Source organism: Mus caroli, chromosome 3 (genome assembly GCF_900094665.2).
Source record: "Mus caroli chromosome 3, CAROLI_EIJ_v1.1, whole genome shotgun sequence".
Taxonomy (NCBI): domain Eukaryota; kingdom Metazoa; phylum Chordata; class Mammalia; order Rodentia; family Muridae; genus Mus; species Mus caroli.
In genome coordinates, this window is record NC_034572.1 from 123,383,904 (window position 1) to 123,400,944 (window position 17,041).

General features: G+C 43.6%; 1 protein-coding gene across 1 annotated transcript; it reads right to left on the reverse strand.

Annotated features, from left to right (window-relative positions):
* Positions 1-276: 276 nt before the first annotated feature.
* On the reverse strand, positions 277-16,005 carry Lrit3 (leucine rich repeat, Ig-like and transmembrane domains 3). The gene is made up of 4 exons (XM_021157204.1): positions 15,890-16,005; positions 12,211-12,683; positions 3,052-3,357; positions 277-1,454 (listed from the first exon to the last, which is right to left on the reverse strand). The coding sequence occupies exons 1-4, from the start codon at positions 16,003-16,005 to the stop codon at positions 277-279; spliced, it is 2,073 nt and encodes a 690-aa protein (XP_021012863.1).
* Between the last annotated feature and the right edge of the window lie 1,036 nt (positions 16,006-17,041).

Here is a 17,041-nt window from a genome sequence, read left to right on the forward strand (position 1 = left end):
AATTTATTTTAGGAACTGGATGTCCCTAAAAGTGTGACAAGCTTCTTAAACACCACGGGACAATTCTTTATACAGACGCCATGCGGGTAATACAAATTGGGACCACTTGTTGTTTTAGTTGAGACATTTCCCAACTAGAAAATCTTAAACACGTCAAAAAATACCCCATTGGTGATCCTCACAGATCACATGGAAGTCTGTCCAAAAGTCACAGAGGCTCTACGGTGGCCTTCGCTCCTGAGCTTCTTTCTTCACGTTCATCTCGCCTGCAAAGCCTCAGCCATAATACTCCGTCCTACAGTCATCGCTCTTAAGATTCATCTGGGAGTCCACACTTGACCGGGAGCATAGCAGCATCCTCTCGCCATCATCTCTGTGCCTCCGTGTCCAGAGCTCCCCTATACTCTGTGACCTGGGTGACAGGGTCTCAAATTGGATATATGTCTCTTTTGACAAATCCTCTTCCCAGAAAGGGTCCGATGTGCATTGCAGTTTGCAGACTTTATATAATAAGAAACAAATTAGGGGCACGACTATAACACAGGCAGTACTGGTCACCACGAGGAGCAATGACCACTGGGAACCACGCCCCTCTACACTGTTGGTAGAAAAGGTGATACACAGATCCTCCCGGGGACCCACTCCTTTTGGACAGACACATGCCACATACTGACTGCCGGGCTCTAGGCCATTTATGGTTGCCTGGTTCTTGCCATAGTCGTCTGCATTCACTAACAACAGGTCCTTCTCACCGTACTTAGAATACAGCACAGTCACAGCGGACTCTTGTGTGCTGCTGCTGCTGCTGCTGCTGCTGCTGCTGCTGCTGCTGTTCCACTTCAGAGTCACACTCACGTCGGTTTCGCGGGCCACCCTGAGGTCTTTGATAGTGACGTTTGTTTCCATTGGTGCTGCCTGATCCAACAATGCCAACTCTTCTTTCTTACTTGCGCTGAGTGGAGGAAACTTCCTTCCGTTCTTCTCTAGTTCCACATTGCTTTTCCTTCCGGGGTGGAGCAGGGGTGGCTGGTGGCTAGTCCTGGCGGTGCGTCCTGAAATGCTGGTTTGTACACTGGTGGTCACAAAAGCAGCTGAGAAGATGGGAGGCAAGGAGGAGGGAGGAGGGGACAACGTAGATGTAGAGAGAGCCGCTGAGGGGGTGGGGTAGGAAGAAGCAGAAGTGAGCCCGGGTGATAACCAGGATTTAGATGGAGGTGTTGATCCTCCTAATCCCGGCTGGGGATGCTGCTCAGGGGGCTCTCCAGGGCTTCTTTCTGAACTGTCTGGTGATAGGGTGGTCGTAACACCACCAACAACTGTCACAGTAACCACAGCTTCCGACATCCCTGCCAGATTTTTGGCTTTACATCTGTAATCCCCAGCATCCTTGTGAGAGATGCCGGTCAAGCTTATGATAGACCATCTGACGCCTTCTCCTGGTGACTCCTGAATTACTAGAAGAAAACAAATGTGTACATATGAAGTCTAGGACCTGACAAGTACTGCGAAGTCTGCCTGTTTAAAAAAGAACCGTTTGAAAGTGTGTGTTGAGGGGGCCGGGGGACGGGTGTGGAAACCAGGAGATCTGGGCCACAGTAAACTTTTGTCTTCCAAGCAGCATGAACTGGTCTACAAGGTGACTGGTACACACAGACCGGTGCCTCTGCGTTTGTCAAACAAGAGGACAAGAAAAACTAATCTTAAAAGCTGCCTCTCAGTCTTGATTGTGGCTCTATAAAATGTTTATTGTAAGACTTTATTTAACTCTCAAAAAATTTTTTTTTCGCTGTAATTAAATGCCATACTTAGAAGGAACAGAATGTCATTTTCTGGCATAGAGGAGTTATAACTTTTATTTTAAATCATTTATCCCATATTAAACTCAGATAAATTAGAAAATTATAAGCCCCCCCCCCCCGTTTACAGAGTAACATATAAAATATGTAGAAAGTGGCCTTATTTCTTTGCTAAATATTACTTTTTTTCCTTATCTGAACCCAAGACAGAAGTTTCCTAAAGAAGAATATTACAGAAAGCAGGGTTCCAGCAGCCCAGATGTGAACTTAAACTTTGGGAACTTCAACTGTGGGTTGCCTGCCAGCAATCTATAGGAATAGTAGACATTCACTTCTTTATTCCATCAAGTTTAATTTTTAAAACTAAATTTTAATTTTATTTTTGAAGAGTCCCAAAACTATATCCTTCTGGTTATGAGGCAATCTCTGCTTAACTGGGCCGAAGCCTGGGCTTGACCTTCTCAGGCTTGAAAATATCTAAATAATTACTAAATAATTTCTAAAAAGTATCTAAAAGTATCTTTGTCCTGTGGTAAGCTCTCAGTGTAATTAGTATTTAAATAATGGTTCAAAAGTTGTGTGCAAGACTTTGAACATGTGTCTTAGGTTTTACACTTTAAAGCGAGCGTATCCAAGATAACTGAACAAGACAAAAGTCTCAGTGGCACTCATGTGTTTACGTCACACAAAATATTTACCTGAGCAAAGAAAATGACTTGATTATCTAATTATTTTCTAGGTATTTATATAAAGTAAGAAAATACTAATCAATAAAATGCACTGTTGAGCTGGGCGTGGTGGCGCACGCCTTTAATCCCAGCACTTGGGAGGCAAAGGCAGGCGGATTTTTGAGTTCAAGGCCAGCCTGGTCTACAAAGTGAGTTCCAGGACAGCCAGGGCTATACAGAGAAACCCTGTCTTGAAAAAAAAAATGCACTGTTGAAATCCCTTGCGTCCTTAGAACTAGGAATATAATACAGAAAGCCCTGGGTTTTATTCCAAGCATTGAAATAAAATTTCTTTTGAATTTGTAGCTGAAGGTGTAACTTGGTGGTAGAGCACTTTCCTAGCATGTACAAGAAGGCCCTGGCTCCGTTACCACCACCCAAAACAAAGACATGACAACAACCCATGTCCTTGCATCCAATGATCTTGGTGTCATTACAAATTAACTAGCCATTTAAATTTGCACAAAAACCATGAGATGCAGGCCAGATTTTTGTAAACGTGTTTCACGCCCGAATACTAACTATACCTGTATAGTTAACTGTGGAGCCGTCAGATCTGGTCCATGTCAGCTGTGGGGTGGGGTGACCCTTGGCATCACATCTCAGCAGAACATTACTACCCAGAGCAGATGTGATTTTGGTAGCCGACATCATCACCGATGGCTTCAGACACTTTTCCAACTCTACCTTCTGGAACAAGATTCCTTGGAAGCGCTCGGGTTCACTGCAGATCATCAGAGGATCAAGAAGAACAAGAGCGTGGTCGGTGACTTTCGACAGCTCGATCACCTTGGAAATGTGACAGTCACAGAACCAAGGGTTGTCCTGCAAACCTAAAGCACAGAAAGAAAAGGGATGACAGTAAGGGTCAACCTGAGAAGTAAGTTTGCAGCACAGCTTGTCTTGTGACAGAAGATTGCCACATGATCTCTCTCATAAATGAAGGTCTGGGAGGAAAGATACAGTCACCGGCATGTCAAAAGCCAGCCATCTCAAAGAGTATATCCCCTTCCAGTTGTCAATGCTCAGCCCTAGTACTTCCCCCACACTATACACTTGTTCTACATTTGGTTGATTGCTTCTCTTGTGTTAATTTAGTTCCCAAATTACACGGGAATTCACACATCTGTGTGTGAGACGAGACCTGAGAGTCCCTGCCCCCAGCTAGTTCTAATCGGTAAAGTTGCCCGAGGCTAGTGGCTGCCCGAGGCTAGTGGCTGGGAGACCGAGGCAGGACTGTAGATTTCCTGGGCAAGGGAACAATGGGAAGAAGAGGATTAGGATGGAGGCTTGAACCTGCGGAAGACAGAGAATCAGCCATGTAAGAGATGGGGAAGAATAGCCCCAGGGGCCTCTCCCCAGCTTGGGTCTGGGTAGCAAAGATGGAATATAGGTTTTAGTAAGTAATGATTCAGGAGTATTGGAGGGGGGATATTAGCTATGTGGATATTTGAGAATAGGCCAGCCATTGTGTTTGCACGAGCGCATGTGTGTGTGTGTGTGTGTGTACAAATGTGTGCATATGTGTGTGTATAAATGTGTGTGTATGTGTGTGTGTATAAATGTGTGCATATGTATAAATGTGTGTGTATGTGTGTGTATAAATGTGTGTGTGTACTGGCTGGTTTCATGTGTCAACTTGACACAAGCTGGAGTTATCACAGAGAAAGGAGTTTCAGTTAGGGAAGTGCCTCCATGAGATCCAACTGTGGGACATTTTCTCAATTAATGCTCAAGGGGGAAGGGCCCCTTGTGGGTGGGACTATCCCTGGGCTGGTAGTCTTGTGTTCTATAAGAGAGCAGGCTGAGCAAACCAGGGGAAACAAGCCAGTAAAGAACNCCCCCCCCCCCCCCCCCCCGTGGCCTCGGCATCAGCTCCTGCTTCCTGACCTGCTTGAGTTCCAGTCCTGACTTCCTTGGTGATGAACAGCAGTATGGAAGTGTAAGCCGAATAAACCCTTTCCTCCCCAACTTGCTTCTTGGTCATGATGTTTGTGCAGGAATAGAAACCCTGTCTAAGACACTGTGTGTGTGTCTTTCATTCGAGAATCCAGAGTACTTTGGTGGGTGGTGAGGAATGCAGGTTGCTGCCAGTGGGGCAATTTGAGTAGAGCTAATTAATTAATTAATGCTTCATATACTAACCTTTATTCTCATTTAATCCCAACAATCCTGAAGAAGCTGAAGCACAGAAGGGCTAAAACCTTGACCAACATCACATAGCTAGTATTGGAGTATATATATGTATGTATGTATATATGTGTGTGTGTATGTGTATTTTTACTTATTCACTTATATCCCACTCACTGCCCACCTCCTAGTCATTGAACCCAGGTACCACAGAATGCCATAAATACAGGATAGATTCACACAGTCCTGGAGTACTCAGAGATACCTTCCAGCCCATCACAGGGTGCTAGGAACTGCCTAGCACAGCCTGGAATGTGTCATGGGTTTATATAACTGGAAGACAAATTGAGATAAAATGAGGCTTGTGAAAGCAGAGTCAGCAATTGGAGGAGATACGACCAGAAAGTGATTTGCATGGATGCCATATATGGTGGCCACCAAGGTGACATGCTGAATCTCAGCACAAGAGGGACCGACAGCAAGCAACGTACAGGCTGAAGGTTTCCACCTGCGAGTACCCCCGTGTCTACCTCAGCTTCGGGGGCTGAGCTGACATCATTTGACCCTCCAGGAGCCTGTCATTGAGAGCTTAAAGGAAAGTGATTTACAGTTCCCAGGGGAGAAAAGGAAGATCCTTGCTGTGGAATGGCAGGAGTGTTAGTGGCACTGTTGTCGGGTTAAGTGTGAAGAGGAGAACGCATGCTTCTGTTGCAGACTGTTCTCTACTTAAGGGAATACCCATGCCAACCACAGAGTGGATGCTGGGCACAGAGCTGCTTGCAGCTAATGGTGGCTGCAGCTGCAGAACCATTCAGTGTGAAATAACCAAAGATGCTGGGCTCATGCCCAGCCTCTTCAGAATTACCAGTCGAAGAAAGGCATTCGCAGCAAAACAACCCATAGTGAGGCTTTGAAAGTCTTGGAGGAACCAAAGGTGGTTCTTTAGAATATGCAGTAGGGCAAGTGTCTCTCTAGAGATGCTGCCCTCTAACCAACAGCTTCTCCGCAAGCTTGAGACAAGGGCTGGCCTTGGAGATTTGTAGTTACAGCTTTTGCTGACAGCCTGGGATCTGAGCTGAGAAGAAAATGGAGAACTGTGGTTTAAGGAATTCTAACAGTGCTGGACACAGAGCTGTCCATTTGCAGGGTATATATTCTCTCTTCTGCCTGCCGGTACTGTAACGGCAGGTCACGGGGCTCATTTTCCTGCCAGGACTGGTTACTTTTTAATCTCCTATTTGAGAAGTTTGTTTTTCTCCTATGAGTAACCTGGAATCCTTTCCTCTTACATTAAATCCTGTGAATCTATGAGTAGTTCTCTAATTATTGCTAATTTGTACTCTTTTCTTTTGAATATTGGTTCCTTCACCTGGCTGCAGACTTCTTGGTTTACTGTTTTCGTTTTTCTTTCTTTCTTCTATTGAATAACTAAGTTTGGGTATGAAACCTAGTATCTAGGCTGAAATTCCCATTCTAGAAAGCTCCACAACGTTAGATAGATGCTACAACCTCTTCTAGAATGTACATAAGGGCAGATACTCTGCCACAGATTTACAAAAATGTTAATTTACTAATCCTTGTAAGCTACCTGACAAAGGATGATTTGTGATAAAAATATCTGTAAACTTTAACCATCGTTCCTAAACATAATAAACCCATTATTGATATAGTCAAAGTTTCAAATTATGAATAAGCAATAAACACAGAAATGTCATTGGTATACACAGATTCTCTCTTCTCTAATCCACACTTTCTTGCTATTGGTAGAGGTTAAACTCAGCATGTCCCTAACAGCCCACGAATACAATCGAGTTTCAACCTCACTTCATTCCTAGATGGCTGGATATTTATTCACAGTTGTAAATACCAGCTGATTTGACATACTAAGGGCAGGTTTAAATATGGGGTGGGAGATGAATTGAGATGGGGAGGAAATGGCACCTTCACCAGCCCTACCATGTGTGGGTTCTAAACAGGACTGGGAAGCCTAATGGAACAGCCTTCTGAGCCCCTGCTTCCTCATCTTCTCTCTGAGGAGAAAACTGAGAAATCTCCAGAGCTCCCTCACTCCAGAAATAACATTTTGTCAGTCTATAAAATAACAATAATAATCACAGATTGGAGGAAATTTAAGATTGATCTGCAAATTAGCACAATAATCAGTTACCATCCGTCCAAAGCAGAATAGTATGGTAGAGTACCTGATCTGTAGCATTTTTAATCTATCAGTTAAGGTCGGAAAGGTGCCTATTCATAGAAACACCTTGGGCCAGGTGTGGCGGTGCACACTTTTAATCCCAGTACTCAGGAGGTAAAGGAAGACAGCTCTCACTGTGAGTTCAATACTACCTGGTCTATATAGCAAGTTCTAGGCCAGCCAGGGCTAAACAGTGAGGCCCTGTCTCTAATTAATGAATTAGTTTTAATAAATATTGGTTCATGAAAAACTGCATTAAAGGGTCACAGAATTAGGAAGGTTGAGAACCACTGCTCTGAAATGATCCTTCTGCATTAGCCTGTACAAATACCATGCCAAACCAGACCCAACACCTTTCATATAAGACCTGAAACTATGAAGCTACCAGAGGAAATATGTCAATATACAGGCATAAACAATGAATTTCTGAATCAAATTCCAACACCTCAAAATGTAATAGCAAGAATTGGCAAATGGATTGCATCAAATTAAAAGGCTCTGCACAGCACAGGAAGCAACTAGCAACAAAAGACAACCAGCTGGCGGAATGAGGGAAAATTCTACCCAGCCACTTACCCAACATGGGATTAAAAACCAGAACTCATGAAGAACTCAAAGAATTAAACAGCACGAGCACAGATAATCTGATAAATAAACCAGCAAATGATCTGAACAGACACTTTTCAAAGAAGTATAAATGGTCAATAAACATACAAAAATATGTAATAGCCTTAGACATGATAGAAATGCAGATTGAAATTGATATTCCATCTCACTGCAGTCAGAATGGCTAACATTAAGAAACCAAAGAACTTAGATGTAGCTCTGGTAACGGAAGCCTTGTCTAGCTTGCTGACCATGCTTGCCACCCCAAGTTCAGTTCCCAGTATGAGGAATGATGGAAGGGAAGACGTGAGGGAGAAAGGGAGGGGAGGGGAGGTAGCTTGAATTGAAACAGCTCCATAGACTCATGTGTTTGAACACCTGACCTATAGGAAGTGGCACTATTAGTAGGTGTGGCCTTATTGGAGTGGGTGTGGCCATCTTGGAAGAAATGTGTCACTGTGGAGGTAGGTTTTGAAGTATCCTATGTTCAAGCCGTGCCCAACAGATCAAAGTCAGCATTTTCTATAATAGTTAATATGTGCAGAATATTTTCCTTGGACAATTCCTTGATTGGTAACGCTGGATTTTCTTTTCACTAACACTTTCCCATGTGACAAATACTGCATTTGTTAAGAACTACAAAAGCACCAGAATTTTACGCCAATTCCAGATGAGTTTGTCCAGGGTTTTACTATTTTTCCACACTGGGAACCAAGCCTTGAGAAACCTCAGTCCTGGCCAAGCCAGCCTGCCTCAGTTGTATGGCTCTTTGACCAGAGTAGGAATGAAAGTCACAGCCATGGAGGAAATAGTTATCTTTGTTATACTGGCGGTGAACACACCCAACTTTTGATCCGGGAGGAGTCTTATCTCTAACATACTAAGATTTTTCTTTAACAAAAATCTTCACCAACATAGTGCAGAATAGACAGGAGCATAGCTTCACCTGTGCTCGCAGACATCTGGAAAGTGGAGCACAGGAAACTGCTGGATAAGAACACTAAGCAGCCTCAGGTTCTCACAGCAGCGTGAGGTGAGTAACAGCAGAGCGGTCCTTCTTCTCAAGAAAGGAAGTCTAAACCGGACGTGGTAGCACACTCCTTTAATCCCAGCACCCGGGAGCCAGGATACACAACTGGGCAGGCAGGATTTGAACTCAAGTGTCCGGATCTTAAAGCATCCAGCAGGCTACGTTGTTGTGACTCACATCATGCTCAGTTCTTTGCCACACTCAGCTCTTTGCCACCTTGGGAAGATAATGGTTTTTATTTCTCTTGCGTAAGTTCCTAAAGTCAACACTGCTGTGTTAAAGAATGACTGAGTGTGTAAGTTTTAAAGAAACTGCTCATTTTCCAAAGTGGGTACATAGCATGACTCCTTGCCTTGGCCCATACCAGAGGAGGCTAAAGCACAAAGTGATTACCTCTTTGATTTCTTAAGTCTCTTAGAGTCCTGACTAACCCTACTTTTCTTTAGCCTCCTAATCTAGTAAGCCTTCTAGGACAGAGTTCATCTTTGTTACCTAAAAGCATCCACACCATTGGGTGGTGGCTCTAAGTGTTATTATCTGTAAATAAAACTTCGAAAGTAGCAACAGCTGTCTGAAGTACAAGCATCTATACAGGGAAACATTCAAGAATTAGAACATTAACAGTTCCATTCGTACTTTAAAACAATTATTAAAATGTGTCAGCTATGAAAAAATTAAAAATCAGTCCTCCTGGTTATTTATAAAAGTTACATAAACCAAGAGGAAAGATTTTTTTTAATTCCTCAAAAACACGAAGCCTATTTGTTCCAATCTTGAAGTGTCTATAAGGTCAAAGGTGCAGAATTTAAGATGGGAATTAAAAATAGTTATATGAGAACCAACCAAGTCCATTGGTCCACCTGGTGTTTTTCCTCATGGGGACAAAGGTACAAAAACGTTGCTAAGTAAGGTTAAACTATTACTTGCATTCTTTGGAGGAAATACACAAGCCACAGTCAGAGTGATTTACATTCATTTCTTCATGACTGTTCTTGAATGGGGCCACTGAGTGCTGCTTTACCCCGTCTCAGAGAGAAACTCAGTATTGCTCATGCGTCAGAATCGTTGGATTAAATTGGCTATTTCTGTGTGCGTTTGGAAAGTCAGAAACAGATCCTTGTACAAAGTTTATTTTGCAAACCGTAACCCTTCAAAGCAAGGGCGAGCCCTCGCTTAGCTTTGTGGAGACTGCGGTGAGCGATGGGAAAGGGAAGCCTCTTCAACAAATGATGCCCCTGCCTTGCGCTTATGTGGAGCCTCTTCTGAGGTGAGTCATAGTTATAAGCAGGGAAGATGAGGACATAATGCTGAAAGCTGAATTTAAAAGACTCGGCCTAGAAAGAAGCAGTCTCTCTGTAATCTTGTGGTGCGGAGATATTTTTTTAAATGGATCCCAGGAAGCTCTAAGAGTAAAATAGTAAGTCACCTGCCATCAATTTTTAAATATTTCTTGCCAAATACACTACGTAGAAGTGAATGGGTCAGCCAGAATCAAAGTGTTTATAATTCACAGAATTGATTAAAGAGATATATCCAGGAGTAAAGACCAATGGAAAATGACCCTTCAGAACAGGCAAAATACCTGGACAGAGAGTTCATGACTGGGGAGAAAAAACAGCAACCTGGCTGACATCATTAGTCACTGAGGCAAAGCAAAATGGTTCGGCTACTTGATTGGTCTGCTGACTCCCCAGAAGGGCCGAAACGAAGGCTCAACATTATGAAGTATTCAGGATGACACAGAACAACCAGGCTGTCACACAGGGCCAAGGCAAGGCGTAATGCTACGTATCCACTTTGGAAAATGAGCAGTTTCTTTAAGACTTACACACCCAGCCATTCTTTAACACTGCATGCAGTGTTGACCTTAGGAACTTATGCAAGAGAAATAAAAATATGCACCACATACACCATACAGTACAGAGAAATGGATAAAACCGTTATGTGGGAGTATTTAACACTGTATGAGCACATTTAAAGTCATAAAAGCCCCGAACTGGGAAGAGTGAAGGTGCCCAACGAGAAAGAGGCTGAACAGCTGGTTCATACAGTGACGTTCTGCAATACGGCACCGCTGACAGGTGACACAAATGTCAGCCTCAGAACATGCTGCTGACGGACAGAAGCCAGGCGCCAGCACGTGTGTCTCAGGACTTGCCATTCCTGTAGCATGCTAGGGCAGGAGATGGAAATCAACGTAGCAGCGCCACAATGTGAGACACCATCTTGTGTCACTGGCACAGGAGATCAAAAGCATAGCCATTTCAAGTGATGGAATGAATATCCTCCATCTTGATGACGGTATCATTTTCAAGGGCATGCTTTGGTAAGAATTTACCGAATTGTATACTTCAGATGTTGCATTTCACAACGTACAAACTATGTGTCAGCCCCTCCATTAAAACAAAATGTATAGGGAGGGTATAGGGGACTTTTGGGATAGCATTTGAAATGTAAATGAAGAAAATACCTAATAAAAATTGGAAATAGCTGCCTCCTTCCCAGCTATAAAAGAGGGGGTGATAATTACAGACCATCGCCCCAGGCTGTTGTGACCTGGCAAGAAGTCAGGGTATATCCATAGATTTTGGGAAATGGTTGTTGAACTAAATTAATGCCTTTGGGCAATTCTGTGAAAACATTCGGGCTGAAACTGCCCTTTGGGCAAATTCCACTATGTTTACAAGTGAGCAAATTTGGGTACCAATTAAAAGAAACACTGAAAAAACACCTAGTACTCTCTCCAACAATTCGGTTTTTCCTCTGAGGTTAAACAGTAGATGTCCTGACATACATGCCTGTGTTAAGCTCTGTAAATCTACCAATATTATGATTTTAAGCTTGAAGTCCATGACTCTAGTTTGGGGATTTATCCATACATTAAGATGTTCTAAGTTGGTGTTCTTACTCACCTAGATCAGAGAGAGCAACCCAAAGTTTGTCCCTACTACTTCTCTTTTAGTTAAAGACACAATCCAAGTGAGCCAACATTCCACACCACTTCACAGAGAAATGGGAGCGGGTATGGTTCTTGGGACCTAGACGACTACCCCAGCCCTAACTTCCCCACGGTGTGGTGAGTGAATCGGAGCGAATGGTGCCTTCTGTCTTTATCTGTAATATATTATAAAATGGTCTTTACCAAAACTATCACCCAAAACTGGAAGAATGGGCATACCTAGATTCTCCAACTTTTTTTTTTCCAAGACAGGGTTTTTACATGTAGCCCTGGTTGTCCTGGAACTCACTCTATAGAGAGATTTAATAAAAGTCATGGTACCCTGTCCTCCACTACTGAAGGACCAAGTAAAAGGTTGAAAACAGGACAGAGCAGTAGAGAGTAGCTGTGTGTACTTTGGTGTGATCATGTGAATGAAGCAGGCCGGCAAACTCTCTCAGATCAAGAGCAGCTTTCTCCACGTGCTTTCTACATGCTCACATGCACATATGTGCACTCACTTGCACATAGTGCACTCACATGTACATATGTGCACTCACATGCACATACGTGCGCTCACATGCCCATTATATATTATAGGAAACACAGCTTAGTAGGTGTAAAATAACTGAATTTAGAGGGTAGCTCAGTGACATATACTTACATATTTAGCAGGTGTAAGACCTCAGGTTAGATCCCCAGTGTTACACACACACACACACACCCTTAAAACTATGCATAACAAGGTACCTATACATAAGATATCCAGAAGCTTTCAAACTTACCAAGAATAATTCTTCTCCGTGGAAAGTCTGGGCTTCTAGAAGGCGTCACGGCTAAATGAGACCAGCTGTCTAGGAAGTCTGGTGGCAGTGTGGTCAGTCTGTTGCTCGACAAATCCAAGCAGGTGAGGTTCCTCAGATATCTGACCGCCTCGTTTGGCACACTGGCTATTCTGTTGTTGTGTAAGTCCAGCGTCCTCAGGTAGGGCATGTCCAGCAGAGACACCCAAGGGAAAGCGGTCAGAGAATTCCCATCCAAACGCAACTCGTGCAGCTGCCTCAGGTTATAGAAGCTACTGGTTTCTATGCTGGCCACTGAGTTGTACGCCAGCCAGAGGTACTGCAGCTCCACCAGGTAGTAGAAGGCCTCGGCAGGGAGCCTGCGTACCACAGTCTTCTCTATGCGAAGCTTCGCGGTGTCCACGGGGAAGTTTGCCGGGACTTCGTTCATATCCAGGTCATTACACAACACTAACCTGTCATCATAAGAGCAACACAAGAAGATCTATTCTCTGAGACTCAGTTTAAAGAAAGCCTCACATGAAACATGCATGTCTTTCTTTTTTTAAGATTTCTCTTTTTTTTTTTCAGGATTTATTTATTTATTTGATGTATTGTATATGAGTACACTGTAGCTGTTCAGATGGTTGTGAGCCTTCATGTGGTTGTTGAGAATTGAATTTAGGACCTCTGCTCACTCCTGTCAACCCTGCTCGCTCTGGCCCAAAGATTTATTTATTATTATATATAAGTACACTGTAGCTGTCTTCAGACACACCAGAAGAGGGCGTCAGATCTCATTATGGGTGGTTGTGAGCCACCAGGTGGTTGCTGGGATTTGAACTCAGGAAGTTCAGAAGAGAAGTCAGTGCTCTTACCCGCTGAGCCATCTTGCCAGCCTGGGCATGTCTTTCGTTCCCTATTGGCTTTTACATAATATCTGTTTAGCCTGGAAAACCTGTTTATCGGTAGTGTTAATGTTATGTCATCACTACCACCACCATCATCACCATCACCACCGCCACCATCATCTTCTCCTTCCTCACCATTACCATAATATGGCAACCATTTGACTGAACAGTACAAAATGGCCATTTTCATAGTTAAAATAGATGAAATATGAGCAACTTCATGGTGTCAATGGATATTTATAGAGGTTTTTCATGCTAGGCTTTAGAAACTCTGGTCACACCCATTTCTTTATTAGTCATCAAAGAGGCAGATAGTGGGTAACAGAATAAGGAAAGCTGAGCTCTTCCGCCTTCTCTGTGGCCAGGGACTGCCACTTCACCCGACTCATGGTCCTATTGTCATGTTTTCATCTTACAATTGACTTAAATGGAAGTAAAATCCTATGTCTTCCTGTCAGTGTTTGCTGCTGTTACCAACAACTGCTTAAACATCTGAAATCATCTGTGCCCACCAATGATAGATGCTATCTCCCTGACAACCAGCCTGTGGGATGCTACAGAACGACCTTTCCAGCCCACTCCTCTCCAACGCCAAAGTGAATCTCTTTAAAAACTGACTGATGTTAAAAGAATCCACTCAAAACCATAAACTGGGGCTCGGGGTGTACCTCCATTATAAAGTGCTTGCCTGGCGTGCTCCAATCCCTTTGTCAGCATAGCATAAACCAGGCAGGGTGCACACCTGTGGTCACATCAGTCAGGAGTCAGAGGCAGGAGGATCAACCAGTCAAGGTATCCTGAGGCATAGGGAATTCCAAGCTATCCCAGGTACATGAGAGCCTATTGATAAAATAAAATAATAAACGGATCCTTTTATGAGAGAAGCACTTATGAAGGAAACGGCAGGTGTCTATGCATTTCTTTCTGCCGAAGGACTAGACCGGAAACCAAACATACTCCTTTTGGCAGTCCTTAAACAAGTCATTCTCTGGACTTGTTTGTTAGCACGAATAAAATAAAGTAGGAAAAGAACCCGTCCCGAGGGTTTAAATATGAGGATTCTCAAATCTCACATTCCTCCCAGTTTCGAAACTACCTATTTATCCCCTACACCCATCTGAACTGCTCAATGTGAATAAGCAGTTTTGAAAAGAAAACAATGTTCAAATTATGATGCATAACAATAAAATGACCGTCAGGTAGACACTTCCCAGAGAGCCTGTGAATTTCACACAGCTAGCCCGCAATGCCCACAGGGGCAAGTAGGGTGGAGCCACAGGGCCCTGCCAATGGCACATCCTTCCTGTGGCTTTAGAAGACCCTGGGGAACCTCGGACTGTCTCTGAGGCACATTTACCACAAACCTCCGTGTCGCTCCACACCAGAATGATGGCAGCGACCACTCCTCAGGTAAGCATTTCAAAGCGCTGTCACAGGAAGAAGCTGGAGCCTCACCTGGATTGGCCCAGTGACTGAATCAGGGGTGCTGAGACCCAGGGTGACTACCCAGTCCCTGTGCGGTTTTGTTACCTCACTTACACATGACAGGTATTGAACTAGAGTCCTTGGAGATGACCTTTGCCCTGTGGTTTGGGTAGAACCCAGCATAATGGGGCCACCCTGGAGAAGAAAATATTCTAGCCATGTTTTTAGAGATCACTTGGCCTGGTCATCGAGTGCTGTAAATCTTTGGGATAACAGGTGCTAACCCGTGTTGTTTTCATTGCATCTTACTTCTCAGGGAATGTCTCAAAAAGGGTACCAGAGTTAGCTAAGTAAAAATATTCACAAATAAAATGTAATCGTATTATTATCGACATCAATATCATCACCACCACCATCACCATAACCAACATTATCACCATCTTCATCATCATCTCTGTGCTGGATATCAGATGCATGTCTTTAGACCTGTCCGGTGTGTGCTGTTCCATTGAGCAATATCTCAACCCTAGTTATTATTTGATTAAAGTTGTGTCATTCTTATATTAAACTTTGTTTCAGAGATTCGTTGTTTATTTCAACTAGCAAAGTCACAAGAATGCATTTATTTTATTTTATTTTATTTTATTAGTAAATACTCTCAAAAATACTCTCAAAAGAAACAGTCTATCATATCTGGCTAAGAAGAGCTCTGTTTTGTATTTGCCTAGGTGTAAAAGGATTCGTGTGTATCATTAACAAATTATAAATTTTACTATATTAAAGCAACATTGAGACTTAACAACTTCTGTGAGGGCCTACAATATCTGCGACAGGTCGTACTTTCCAGACATCTTTACTTTCATAAGTTAACCTCAGCGACTTCACTCTTGTCCTCCTACTACCAAGTTGTTAGTAATCCTCGGATGCAACGGGAAGCTCTAGAGCAGACAAGATCAACACACCCCGCAGCTCCTTCCCAGCCTCACTCTCTGTGCTTTCTGTAAGAAGCCTCCCTCCTGCCCCGCCCCCACATGGAACACGGTCTGCTCTCCCGAGAAGGGTATTGTGTGTACATAGGTATAACAAACATTTTTGTAGGACAGAAAGTGCTTTTGGAATTCAGAAACCTGTGTGAGGCTTCTGAGAGGTAAGTGTTGCCCATGATAAAAATAGTAAGACGGTGGACAACCAGCCCATAAAACTGAACCAAGTCTCACGAGGTTAAACTGCCTCTCACTTTTAACAAATAATTTGTTCTCATAAAATTAGGCTGATCCGTCTGGGTCCTTTATTTAAAAAGCCAGGACAATCGGAATACTTAGTAGGAAGGAGAGAGGCATACCTACCTTGATCCTGAGCCGTCGTGTCTGCCGTGATACTCACAGGAGCACTGAGAGGGGCAGGTTCCATTCACTCCTCCCAGGAAACTAAGCACAAGGCACAGGCAGGCCAAGAGCCACATAGCTCCAGAGTGGCTCTCTGAACAAAAGGTGAGGGCCAAAACAAGAGCATGGGGAAGCTACTGCGAATGCCTGCCACTGGCCAACGGCAGTTAGCATCAGCAGCTTAGCCGGATTAGCCCGAGATCTGAAGTTACTTAACCTTCAAGTGTCTTGCAGGGGATCAATCCACCCAGCCTTTGAATATGGCCTCAACCGAGTAACACACTTGCTAAGGGAAGTGAAAATCAAACCACCAGGACAATTTCAATAGGCGCCCATGTCTAAATTTGCAAGGAAACCCCGTATCAGGTACCTTCCCCATAGTTGGAACCTTAAAACGTTCCTATAGCTTAAAAAGATAACCGGTGTTACAAAGAGCTTGGTATCTTGGCTTATGCTAAGATTTTCAGTAGTTTATTTATACAAATATCGTTCCTTTTACTTTTTGCATCTTTACCAGAAAAAGTGACTTTAATTCAGATTTATGTCCAATAGAGTTACCAGTGATGCCCCGGACTGATCATCTCCCCCAAACCAAGTTAAGTGAGCCCTATGCTGTCGCCATAAGACTCCTCAGCCCACTCCTGGTGTGTCAGAGCTACTGCTCCAGTGAGAACCTGTCCTGAGTCTCTCCAGATCGCCTCAGTGTGCATAAATGTGCCCAAGAGCGTTCCTTTCTAATGAAGGCAATTGTCTCTGGTCAAAGCTATGTTTAATTCTGGGTCTGGGGTATCAAAACCCCTACTTAAGGATGAACTGAAGCCTGGGGTTGCAGCTCAGTTGGAGGAGTGCCTGCCTGGTATGGACAAAGCCTGGATCCTATCTCTAGCACCAAATAAAATGGTGTTTTATATGAGTGCCTGTAAGCTCGGCATTTAAGATGTGAAGGTAGGTGGATCAGATGTTGGAAGCCATCTTCAGTCCATAACAAGTCGGATACCAGTCTGATACATAGACACCTTCTGCAGGAGAATGGATGCCAGTCTGATACATGGACACCATCTGCAGGAGAATGGATGCCAGTCTGATACATGGACACCATCTGCAGGAGAATGG

What these genes read in the sequence shown, in the direction of transcription:
- Lrit3 (XM_021157204.1), bottom strand. Translation starts at nt 16,005, where the DNA reads ATGTGGCTCTTGGCCTGCCTGTGCCTTGTGCTTAGTTTCCTGGGAGGA. An exon ending in CACGACGGCTCAGGATCAAG is followed by an intron (nt 12,684 to 15,889) that starts GTAGGTATGCCT and finishes TTATGATGACAG; the next exon opens with GTTAGTGTTGTGTAATGACC. An exon ending in CTCCACAGTTAACTATACAG is followed by an intron (nt 1,455 to 3,051) that starts GTATAGTTAGTA and finishes GTTTTCTTCTAG; the next exon opens with TAATTCAGGAGTCACCAGGA.